We start from the raw sequence: 13,152 nt of genomic DNA on the forward strand, positions 1-13,152 counted from the left end.
TCTCGTTCAAAGAAAAGAGAGCATAAGCAATTTATTTCTTGAAACGATAGTAATAACTGAACCGTTGACATGTACGCTCATAAGCCATTAACATATTGTTTTTACGTTGTGCTCATTACAAACAATACAGCAGAACTAAAGCAGAACACACCGCCATGACACAACAGTGCACGATGTCATTCGTCTGCTAATTCCCACCCTATACAAGAACCAATCAGATTCACTGATGGCGGCTGATGGAGACTGCCAACACCTCTGCAAGCTAGTGGAACCGGTGCGACACCGGTGGAGCATCAGTGACGCCATCGATGAAATTCGGAACACCGTAATGCCATCAGATTGCTCAGCGCTGAGGTTCGGAATACGCTCATAGTTAGATCAAATCATCCAATATGGAAATGACCCAAATCAACTTTTTTTTTTCATTTAATTTTTGTTTCATTCTACATTTGTACTTGAATTTCATTGTAATAAATGATGTTTAGCTATTTGTTAATCGCAACTGGTAAGTTACGTATTGCTTGTGTTCGCAGGCCGCTCGCACAACAAGTCATTCGTGCTGTTCCGCCTGGGCACGCGTGCGTCGAGCGGCGTCAAGACGTTCGCAGAGACGGGGCGCACCGACGTGCTGGAAGAGCAGACCCAGGGCGAAGGCGGAGTGTACGACGAATTCAACGCGCCGCCTATCGGCACGGGCGCCGGGCGCACAGAAGCCGAGTTCTTCGTAGACGGCAACCACTCCAGGGTACGAGCACCTCTCTCTCTCTCTCTCTCTCTCTCTCTCTGTGTGTGTGTGTGTGTTTTGAGAATTTTTCGTATCTCTTACAAGGAAGAATTTCACAACATCAGGTCGAAGATCTCTTTTATAATGTGTACAGGTTATAATATATTGTATTGTATGTATCAGCATTCCATGGTATTCGTACATTGCTTCACAGCTAGAATATGGAACAAGTCAAAAAACTTAATTTATAGTCACAGTCTAGTTGAAATATATATAGAAGAGTCGGTCTAGTTGGCGTAGTTGGTATAGCGCTGGCCTTCTATGCCTGAGGTTGCGGGTTCGATCCCGGGCTAGGTCGATGGCATTTAAGTGTGCTTAAATGCGACAGGCTCATGTCAGTCGATTTACTGGCATGTAAAAGAACTCCTGCAGGACAAAATTCCGGCACACCGGCGACGCTGATATAACCTCGGCAGTTGCGAACATCGTTAAATAAAATATAATATTAACATTATACAGAAGAGGTTTACAATATAGTCCACTAGTACAACACAAAGTTTTAGTATCAATTTCATGAAGCGTTGTTGAATGTCATGAATTCACCTACAGAATAGAAGGCGTAAGAAATTAGGTACTTCTTTAATTTGGCCCTAAATAATCTTATGTTTTCAGTTTCATTTTTTATATCCAAGGGAGACTATTAAAAATTTTTACTGCCATATAACGCACTCCCTTTTTGATAGCACGATAGACATGCCGATGGAGTACGAAAGTCATTTTTTGACGCGTATTTATGCTATGAACAATAATTGTTGAATTATTTACAAAGTTTTCACCATTACATAGAGAAAGATTTTATTAATAAAAAAATATACTGATAAGCCATGGACATTATTTGTATTTTTTTAATAGTCCTACACGATTCCCTACATTTATCACATACTATTATTCTAATTACTCTTTTTGTAGTAGGAATATACTGTTACTATATATCTGTATAATTTCTCCAGAATGTTATTCCAAAATTCATTACCGAGCGGAAGTATGCAAAGTAGCCTATATTGTTTTTAAGGTATTGATATTTACTATCTCTTGCATAGATCTAATAGCAAAACATGTACCAAAATATCTAGTACCCTCAGAGATCCTAGAGACCAATATAGTTCTTCCTGGCACTTTTACAAATTGTTATTGTTTTTAAAGACGATTTTTAAAAGCAGAGTGAGTTCAGTTACATTGACTGGCAGATACAAACAAGCTTCGTTTTGATCATCCTGACTTTCTACCCAGCGATCAGCTAGGCTACGAGCGACGAGCCCGGTAACCAGCCAGGCTTCGTCTTGTACGTACAGTACCCTAACCCGAGAATGCGAAGCGGTAGAACATTCGCAGTGATGTCAAACGATTTATAACGAAGCTGGCTACAATTTAAAATGAGCAAGAATAATCAGTCGACAAGTTGAATCGGAAAAATTCGCCAGCGAATTTGAGTGAAGCGAGAAAATTCACAATGTCAAGGCATACGCAGAGCAAATAAGTGCGAGCTTATAAACAACTGGTAACAAAGAATAGAGCACGATGGTTACTATAGCAACCGACATGTTTACTCTCAATGCATTCAAGATGATTAGTCTCAGGAGTCCCAGCACCGCGAAGATGTACCAATTTTCAGGTTATCTGGGAAGAAAAAAATGTTGATTGTCACCGCTTACGTTCACTTTAACAGCAGTTCTGTCAGTGACGTACCCACGCAAAAAACGTGTAGATATGTCTAGGGTTATCATCCGTCCGGCAAAAGGAGGACGTGTCCTCTTTTTAATCATTTTATTCTGTCCGGTAGGCATTTAAAAAAAGTTTGAAATGTCCGGCATTTCTCATTTCAACTAGAATTAATATTAATATTGAATAATGTGCGATATTATGCATAGAATATCTAAATAAATAGAGAAACCTATGAAAGAATTTAACTGTTTTCAATGATTGAAGCTGGAGCACATAAAAACATAAAATATGATGGCCTATTGACATACAGTGAATTCTTACACTCTAAAAATGTCACTATTCATGATTCTAAGCTATTGTATCAATTTTTGTATTCTGAATTTACAAAGATATGATAATCAAGTTAATTTTGACAAGGATTTAAGTTTAAATAAACAATGGTGCAAATTCTTCAATTCCAATAGTTCTGCGAGCACTGAAACTTTCTCAGAACTCTAAAAAAATATGTCAATTCTATTTATTTACCTCAGGTCACAATGGAAGTGCTGAAAGAGTATTTTCCCTAATATCTGCTCATGGACAAAAGAACGAAATCGCATGCTAACGGAGACAGTCAGAGGTATCATCATGTCAAGGACATCCCTGTGAATAGTTCCATAGTTATTTGTTACAAGACATAAGTTTGTCTCTTCAGGCTCTTGTGCACAAAGTGGGCTCCACCGATAAGTAGGGTACAGATGTAATACTGATCCAGCAACTAGTGAGAGAACTGACTAAGGTGAGCCATTGTTTTTATCTTCAATTTTGTTCATACCAATTTTTAAAAAGTCCTCCTTTTTCAGCAGTGTCCTCTTATTTTAGATTCCATGTCCTCCTGTAGAATTTCTTCTCATGGTAACCCTAGCTATGTCTGAGATACAACCCCACAGTCTTTTTGAATTGTCTCCCGTTTTGATAAACTAGAGCCGTTTCTAGTGCTACTGAGTCTGGCAGTATTAATTTCATTTTTGATGTAATGCTCTTATTCGACGAAGTTCACTACTCCGTTGTAGGGTAATAGCCTACACGAAAATTATAACAAGCGTGGTAATTTTATTACTTTCTTCCTGATAGGAGAGGCCATCATCGTGAGTATGTAAGCAGAGCCCACGCATCGTAAATTGGAAACTCTGATCATCTATTATGCTTTTCGTCAGTAAATATTGCCATGGCCAGACAGTAATTATTGTTGTTTAATAATGTAATTAATTAAAACATCCCAGAGCTGCTTGCGACATGGGGGTTAATTGGAAGCGTTTGCTAATGGACGACCAGTGTTCTTCGCGTGCGTGGCTAAGTGTTTCTATTACGCGCACAGTGCGTGGACAAAGGCACGCAATCTGAAATAAATTCCGCCGGACACAGAATTACTATAGGCGTTCCGTTTCCAGCCATAACAATATGTTCGCACCTTGATGAGGCCATCAATCTCGGAGACAGGAGCAGTGCCATTCAACGACGTCATTACGTCTCATCTCGTCGTCCGCGGTCACCACGATAGCCGCTGGATTCAAGGTTCGAGAGTTCAAGCCCGGTCGAGGGCGACATGAGTCCAGGTAAAATTTGTCTGCCACTTCTTGCCAACGCAAAAAAAGGACCCTTATCAGGGGCGCAAGAGCGTGTAGGCTTACCTTACACTCCATCGCTTAATTCACCCTGCTCATTTGGTAATTTGGATAAAAGTGAGATACAATGAGGGGTGAGATTGAAGTTTTGAGCTACCGGAGATTCATGTCGCCTTTGGGATGTATCTTGTAATGTAGGTGGATAAAACAGGGATTCCGCGAATGAAATTTATTTTTTTATTTATTTATTATTGCTAGTAAGTTTGAAATGAGTATAAATTAATAAATACAATGAAAGATAAACTAGCCCACTCGTGAATGATTAAGACTCGTGCTCAGGAGGGGATTCCAATACAGACAAAATAAATTTAAAATTGAGACTGAATACAGATTAAATAGTGTTTAATATGCTTAAACCCAAACTATAAATCCAATACAATTTTTTAATTTTTTATTAATTTGGAGAGGATTCGTGGTTGAAATATTATTGGAATAAAATTTGTTTAATAATCTGGGACCATGACTCATGCTGTGATATAAAGCTGCATTGGTTTTACATTTTGGTTCAGACAAACGCAGAGAATTCATCTTTTTAGTTCTATATTTATGTATATACCTTTCAAAGTTATTACAATTTCTATGAAAATATTTAAATGAAATAAAATAATACATTTGTTTAATGTTGAAAACTTTGAAATGTTCAAACAATTCAGTTGGGTATTCTTTCTGCTTTTTTAAACAAATTTTTAATACTTTTTTCTGCAGTAAAATTAACGGATAAAGGTTGGATTTATAAGTTCCACCTCAGCCTATAATACCATACATAAATATAGATTGAAATAGTGCTAAATAAATTATACATAAACAGTTAATTGACAAAATATTTCTTAGAATAACAAAGTAACATAATGTTTTACGTAATTTATTACAAATATAGTGAATATGATTGTTCCATTTTAAATGATTATCAATAATTATACCTAAGTATTTAACCTCATTAACTTCATTAATAACTAAAGAATTGCAATTTATATCAGAACAATCAGAATTATGCATTTTAATTTGTAGTATAGATGAAATTGGTTTATTACCTTTATTATTTAAAGAAAATGGGATAGCTATTGTTTTATCTCTATTAATTACAAGTGAATTTAAATCGAACCATTTTTTCTTAATTTTAAGCCCCAATTTGCATTATAATAAGCATCAGTCCAAGTTTTTCCACTAAAAAGTAAAACAGTATCATCAGCATCTTTATAGCTAACTCAAAAGTAAACATTCTGAGGGGGCAGATAAAAAGTTAATTTTTTTTTCTTCCACCATGTTAATAATGTCAAAACAAGTGTTTATACAAATTTGGGCCACTCGACCGCAATTACGAGGCCGTCTAGAAAGTCATCTTCCCTGGGGCCGTTTAAGGAAAAAAGCACAATTGCATGAAAACATTATTTTATTGAAATAGATACAGAAATTGTTGCGCTATTTGTCAACATACCCCCCACATATAATTGAGACTTTTGTCATACCATGGGATCAGTTTTTGTATCCTTGTGTCGTAGAAGTCAGCCGCTTGGGATCAGAACCAGCGTCTGCACCTCTCTGTCGATCTCATGATATGACAAATGTCTCAATTCCGGTGGGAAATATGTTGAAAAATAGCTCAATAATTGCTGTGTCTGTTCAAATAAATTTTTCCAATGAAATTGTGTTTCCTTTCTGTTAACGGCCCCTGGCGAACTTATTTTTTTACGGCCCTCATAATTGCGGTCGAGTGACCAACATTTGTATAAGCACTTCTTTTGACATTATTAACATGGTGAAAGAAAAAAATTAACTTTTTTATCTGCTCCCATCAGAATATTTGCTTGTCAGTTGAAACGGCACATGTTTCTAATACAATAATTCCATTGTTGCGTCGCTTGACCGTCTGAAATAAAAGTAACTGCAACTCTGGTGAAAATTCATTGTTGTGTAAGTTTAAAGATTATTTTTCCTGATTTTATATATGATTCCCATTAAGAACAAAGACAGAATTTAACTCTACCTTCTTACAACTTACTTACAAATGGCTTTTAAAGAATCCGAAGGTTCACTGCCGTCCTCACATAAGCCCGACATCGATCCCTATCCTGAGCAAGATTAATCCAGTCCCTACCATCATATCCCACCTCCCTGAAATCGATTTTATTAATATGCTCCCATCTATGCCTTGCGCTCCCCAGAGATCTTTTTTCCTCTGGTCTTTCAACTATATATTTCTAGATTCATCCATACGTGCTACATGCCCTGCCCATCTCAAACGTCTGGATTTATTGTTCCTCATTATGTTAAATGAAGAATACAAGGCGTGCATTTCTCCATTCTCCTGTGACTTCATCCCTCGTAACCCCAAATATTTTCCTAAGACCGCGCCAAAGAATCAGCACCATTCTGAGGCTTATGTTGGGGTTTCGTAACAAGCTCTTTTTTTACGGTGATGGATTGTTAGCCCTTCACCCAACCCCCAAGCTGGAGGACCACCCTTATCGGTTGTCCGCGAATTCGTAGCTACCATCCATATTTGGAGGCCGTCTTTTCTATCCGCTACCTGAGGACGCGTCATGTCATGGTGATAGGGACCCACAATACATGGAACTCTACCTTCATTGAAATTGAATAGCCGCCCAGAACAATGTTGTAACCCTTAAGTTCACTTTTTCGTGAATAATGGTAGGGGTTCGATCCGGTGCTGTGGATTGAACTTCGGCGTAACTCAGTGGTTAGAACGCTTGGCACGTAGAACCAAGGACCCGGGTTCGATCCTGGCGCCGAAACGAATTTATTTCGTCTAATATCAGTTGTTACCATAACAAATAAATTCTGTAGGATCAAAAAATTAATCTTTACGTAAATCCTGTATAATAACTGAAAATATTATGTCTGATCAGCTACACCTTATGAAGATCAATTCCTCATGAGGTTTCTGTCGTTTCTTTATTAAGAATATACGAGGAAAGATTGGTGTAAGTGGAGAAGTGAGAAAGTGATAGTGAGCGCATATAGGAAGAGTGAACAAGAATAATGAAAAAAAATGTTAAGAGAATTGAATAAGAGACAGTAAGAAATTAGTAGTAACATTATTTTGAACATTGAACAGTAAATGAATATAAAAGAAAGATAGGAGAAAAGGTCAATGAAAAAAATATGGTAAATAATACAATTTTACTATGTATAGGAAAAAATGAAATTGAGATTTTAGTAAATATTAGTTAGAGAAAAAAAAAGGGAGGGTTGAAAAAAATACAGTAGAGCGTCTCGTTTAGGCACAGTGAAGACGTAAAGAAAGTGCAGGTAACATGTGGAGGGACGACGAGCCTTACGATAAGCACGAGGGATACACAAGGTTTTAGTTACAACATTTATGGCGGAATATTAATTGAAATTATATTTTCCAAAAACACACAAAACAAAAGAACACAAATTGTATAACCTTATCATATACACATTTTAACAAATAAGCAATTGCAGCGTTAAAATAATTCAATATATCAAATCAAATTTTACTACTTATATGATGTTGCTTTCAAGCATCATTTTTTACGGTCATGTATTTCATTCTTTTTATGACTAACATAATATCACCGTCTTCTGTGGTCGAATTAACAAAACTACAGTACTGCAATTATGTTTAGGAAATAGTGTTGTCACTTCAGACCAATATAGGCCTACTGTAATTTTGTTAATTCGGCTACAGAAGACGGTGATATTATGTTAGTCATACAGAGAATGAAATTCATGACCGTAAAAATTGCTGCTTGAAAGCAAAATCATATAAGTAGCAAAATTTGATTTGTTATTTTGAATTATTTCAACGCTACAATTGTTTATTTCTTAAAATGTGTATATGATAAGGTTATGCAATTTGTGTTCTTTTGTTTTCTGTGTTTTTGGAAAATATAATTTCAATTAATGCTCCGCCATAAATGTTGTAACTAAAACCTTATGCATCCCTCGTGTTTATCGTACGGCTCGTCCTCCCCCCACACGTTACCTTCACTTTGTTTACGTTTTCAGTGTGCCTAAACGAGACGCTCTACTGTATATACTACTAGAGATATTTAGGATTAGTGAACAATTAGAGAATAGCAAAGGAAGTATACATTAAATATTGAAGGGGAGATTAGACCGAGTAATAAGAAGGTATATAGTTAGTGTAAATTGGAGTATTTGTCTATACGTGTACTGCTAACAATGTGTTGATGTAATAATATGTTAATGATGGCACCGGATACAGAGAAATGTGAGGTACACCATTACATGTAAAGAAGTACTGTGATGTAAATATATATCATATCATATCAATAGGTCTAATCCACCTCATCCTGCTCAAGGTTTTTGCGTGGTTTCCCTTGAGTGATAATTGGCCACGGACCACTTCCCTTCCCCCACACTTTCTCTTCTACTATCATAAAGAAATTGCTAATTTCTTAGATAATCCTGTAATATAATAACAGGGGAAAAATAAATATACTGTAAGTTCACAGAGCTAACGGCTTCGAAGCTGGGTACCTGGTTCTAATGAAGTGCATAGGTAGCAAAATAAAACATGGGGGCATGAGATAGTTACTCTGCCTGCCATAATAAATATACTTCAATTATATTCCCCAATTTAAAAAAAATAGGTCTAAGGGTAGACAAGGAAAGCAGAATGAAAAGAATCGAAAATTCTGTCAGATCTTGAAACTTCGGTGAACTCACGTTTCAACTATATACGAGTACGGTTGAAAAGTCCACATTTTTTTTTTCTCAGTTAAATCGTCATGAAAACATGAAAGTCTAAAAAACTTGTGACTCTGAAGAGCCGACTTTCCTCATCTCCATGAGAAATCTTCCTAGTCATTCAGAATTTTTAATTTTATTGTTCTCTTCGACTGGCGAAAATACCCGAATATTCCCCTCTTGTGTGATAGGACTCTCTAGCATGCACAACAGCAGTCATCCTGTAAAGTAGGCATTCCTTCAGTTTATGTTTCCTCTACAAATATGCGATGTGGATTAACGAAATAAATGGAGGATTCCTGCGCACGTTGAGAATGTGCTCCATCTTTGATTCCTGCACGCACCCATGCATTTAAATGGAGGAATAAAAGTACACGAATGTCGTTACCAACTTGTGTTTAATTAAACGAAGAACGAAGAGGAGGAATGTATGAACGAACAAGTGACACCAGCGCCAAAGCATCGTCTAGCACGGCGATCAGTGTGCAAGGAGTAATGAGGCAGCAGATGGCACCCGACACAGATTTAACCACTCTGCTTGGCAAGAAGGAAGCCAATTGCATGAAATGTTTATTCTGCTCGCGAAGAAGGGGAATAACAGTTTTAAGTGTCTGTTGATACTAAGGTCTTAGACTAAATTAAAAAAGAAGAAATTGGTTTTCATTTCGCAATAAATACGTTTCAATACACAAATGATTCAGCTATTAAAGCAACTCCTATATTAAAATAAATATTTATGAAGTTATTTACAATCACTTTCTTATAGATCACTTTCTATATCAAGGTTATAAAATTATCACTGCCTTAGATTTCTAGATTCTCACATGGCGGCAAGGATGGTAATCATGATATGAGCCGTTCAGAGCAAAAGTGGTGTAAGTCAAAATTGGGTAATGAGGTTTAAAGTAAAAATTCTATAAAATACAGCGCAAAGTACCAATTAATATGGCCTTCTTGCTATCCACTGACTACTAATAGTTTAAATAAATTGAATATTAATTGCTACTTTGCGTTGTATTTTACAGAATGTTTACTTTAACCCTCATTACCCATTTTTGACTTACACCACTTCTGCTCTGAACAGCTCATATGTTCATGATAATGATGATAGTTGTGACAATGATTGTTATGGTTGATGATATTGAGATAACTAAATTGGTAACGATGACGAGGACAACGATTTTGGTTACGAGAAAGACGACGATAATGTTGATGACAATAGGCTCCTAATTATGTCAGGAAGAGAATACAATGCTTGCAGTTCTGTGTTGTGTAACTTTCTCCATTCTCCTGTAACTTCATACCTTTTAGCCCCAAATATTTTCCTAAGAACCTTATTCTCAAACATCCTTAATCTCTGTTCCTCTCTCAAAGTGAGAGTCCAAGTTTCACAACCATACAGAACAACCGGTAATATAACTGTTTTATAAATTCTAACTTTCAGATTTTTTGACAGAATACATAGATGACAAAAGCTTCTCAACCGAATAATAACAGGCATTTCCCATACTTAGTCTGCGTTTAATTTCATCCCGAATCTCTTCTTATTATCTGGCATTATTTGAAATATATTAGCAGTCTATGTATATTAGTTTAATTCTTACACACTTTCTATTCCATTGTTTGATTAATAGTTTATACTCGACCATGCCGAAATGTAGTAATTATACACCTGGTAGCAGCCCTTTAATGGACCTCATTAAAGTACACCTATTCATTAAAGTTCAGGTGTTCCACCAATCAGAAAAAACCATTGTAGCAATATAAAAGTGCAAGTATCGATTATTCTCGGATATGCAATCGAAAGACAACTAGCGAAACGTCACGGAGGCTGGAAATCCAATACTGTCGCAGAAGGTTATATTGAAGAATCGATCCAAAATAAAATTGAAATCTCAAATACAATATTAAACTCAGTCGAAAAAAACACACAAATTAACATCAATTCACCGGCATCTTCCAGCCTTTCACAAAGCACATTCCCCAAATTGATTTCACCAATTGCACAATAAATCACCTATAATTGAAATAAAGTCAGTTCTGTTACTTTAATAATTAGAGTTAATTGTAAATAATATTCAAATAAATTCAATTTGTCATCTCGTTTTTCATTGTCTAATTCAATTTCAAGGTTATATCAAGATTAATGTTTATTTTACTTTCTAGATTATATCAAGGCCAATGTGGACATTTGTTTCTCGGAAAAAATCAATACCCTTTCGCGTCTGCGCACATCTCACAATTTACGAGGTATTGCACAAGGTCAGTTCCGCTCCTAAGTCAGATAAGAATAACATGAATACTTATGAATAATTTGAAGTTAGAAATATGGTCGAGCATAAAAAGTCGTATAAAACTTGCCTATAATGGTAATTAAGACGCTCGTATGAAAATTATGAAACGAGCGCAAGCGAGTTTCATAAACATACTCGCGTCTTAATTACTACCATTATAGGCTCGTTGCATAATGTACTATTATAGTATTTTACTGTTTCATTTATGAGTAACTTTTGTATATACGTTTCTTTTATTATTATTATTAATTTTTTTCTTTTCCACCAATATGGCATTATACTTTTTGTTACATAAAACATGAGTTACTCGGTCTGAAAAACTGCATAATTATTTCACTTTCACCATGTATACCGCAACATTTTAAAATTAATTGTAAGAAGAATAAGAAAAGGAGAATTGGATTAGGGCTCAGACCCGACTGGTATCATTCTAGTCTCACCTGTCTCCAGGCATATTTCATTATTCTAACTGTTGTCCATATCACAGCCAGCTGAACATTGTGCATACATACAAAACTTCACTCGAACAACGTAACAAAGGTATAAATATACAAAGGAAAAATCTGCTTTAAAAATAACGTGTATGAATAGTTTACGCTTTCTGTTTGTAACGAAATGAATCAAAGTTGGAACGCATCAATTCCCTTCACACCGGTACATACTTATTGTTCCACTTGTTCGTTTTGAACATGCGCTTTCAGCGATTATATACGAGCATCCAATCATTTACGTCATTCCCTATCAGAGGGTTGTAAACAATGGAGGAAAAGCCTCGATTCCATCCTTCGATTTCGCGATTACCAATTGACGTTTGACATAAAAAATACAACAGGCATCGCTAGGGAACGCGAAACCAATTTATAAAATAACAAAACTTACCTTTTTCACTGTCGGTTATATTTAATAGCAGGGACATGTTTTGTACAAAAGTTGGCTGATAAAGCTGATTACTCTTCCATATTCATGCGATTTATGATGAACCATTTGTCTTGTTTAACATGTAGCCCATATCCGCTATGTCAGAGATGATCCCCTGTTGTAATTTATCGTAGTACCGACATCAATGCATCATTGCATGTTGACTCTATGATAATAGTGTTGCCATCTAATAATAAAACATTTGACAGTTGTTTCATATTTATTGTTCACTTCTTTGTTTGTTTCTCGTTATAGGTGTCGCTGATGTCGAGAATCGTCCCATCTCCTGATTGGTTTATTGGAATCGACAGTTTCGATCTCTGTGTGAATGGAAACTGGCTTGACAGTATCACAATTGAGGTAAGATGCCTTTCTTTATTTTTTATTCGGTTATTTTACGACGCTGTGTCAACATCTCAGGTTATTTAGCGTCTGAATGAATTGAAGGTGATAATGCCTTGAAATGAGTCCGGAGTCCAGCACCGGAAGTTACCTTCGGTTCAAGACTTTATAACATGGTTATAGCACAGTGTAGTATATACAGTCACGAAGCTTGAGTTGTGAGGGTGCTAGGAACAATAGAATGTGACGCATTGTCTGTAATGAGGCGATATTAGCGATCCTAGTGGTTAGCAACTATCTATGGCTGCATATTTACTACATATTGAGGTTCGTGACTGTATATACTAGACTGTGGTTATAGATAAACTCCCAAACATACAATTTGCTAATGCTCCTTATTTTAAAAAATCTGTTAAAAATGGCTATTAACAGAGAAAATTTAAAGTTCAATTATTGTGAAATGGGTTTTTCTTCTTCTTTCTTTATTTCTTTCTTTTATTACTTTTTACCTTGTTATTCAATAAAATGTCTTAACATTAACTTTTATGGAATACACCCTGAGCACGACTATGTAACTTACTCTTTCTGGGGGTGCTAGAGAGTTCTTATATAAAAAAATCAATATGTATCTTTGTTCTGGCAATAAAGTATTATTATTATTATTATTATTATTATTATTATTATTATTATTATTATTATTTGCTCGTATTGGGTTGAGAAAAAACCTCCGGAAAACCTCAACCAGGTAACTTGTCCCGACCGGAATTCGAACCCGGGCCATCTCCTTCCC

The 13,152-nt window shown here is 35.9% G+C and overlaps 1 protein-coding gene across 1 annotated transcript in view; it reads left to right on the forward strand.

The window, feature by feature from the left end:
* Positions 1-13,152, forward strand: part of LOC138702246 (spondin-1-like) — a 221,765-nt gene that overhangs the window by 80,992 nt on the left and 127,621 nt on the right. Inside the window, exons 4-5 of the mRNA XM_069829834.1 lie at positions 534-745; positions 12,276-12,380. Of these exons, the coding sequence (XP_069685935.1) occupies positions 534-745; positions 12,276-12,380 (317 nt within the window). The remainder of the gene's footprint in view (positions 1-533; positions 746-12,275; positions 12,381-13,152) is intronic.

Source organism: Periplaneta americana, chromosome 6, assembly GCF_040183065.1.
Source record: "Periplaneta americana isolate PAMFEO1 chromosome 6, P.americana_PAMFEO1_priV1, whole genome shotgun sequence".
In the NCBI taxonomy this organism is placed as follows: domain Eukaryota; kingdom Metazoa; phylum Arthropoda; class Insecta; order Blattodea; family Blattidae; genus Periplaneta; species Periplaneta americana.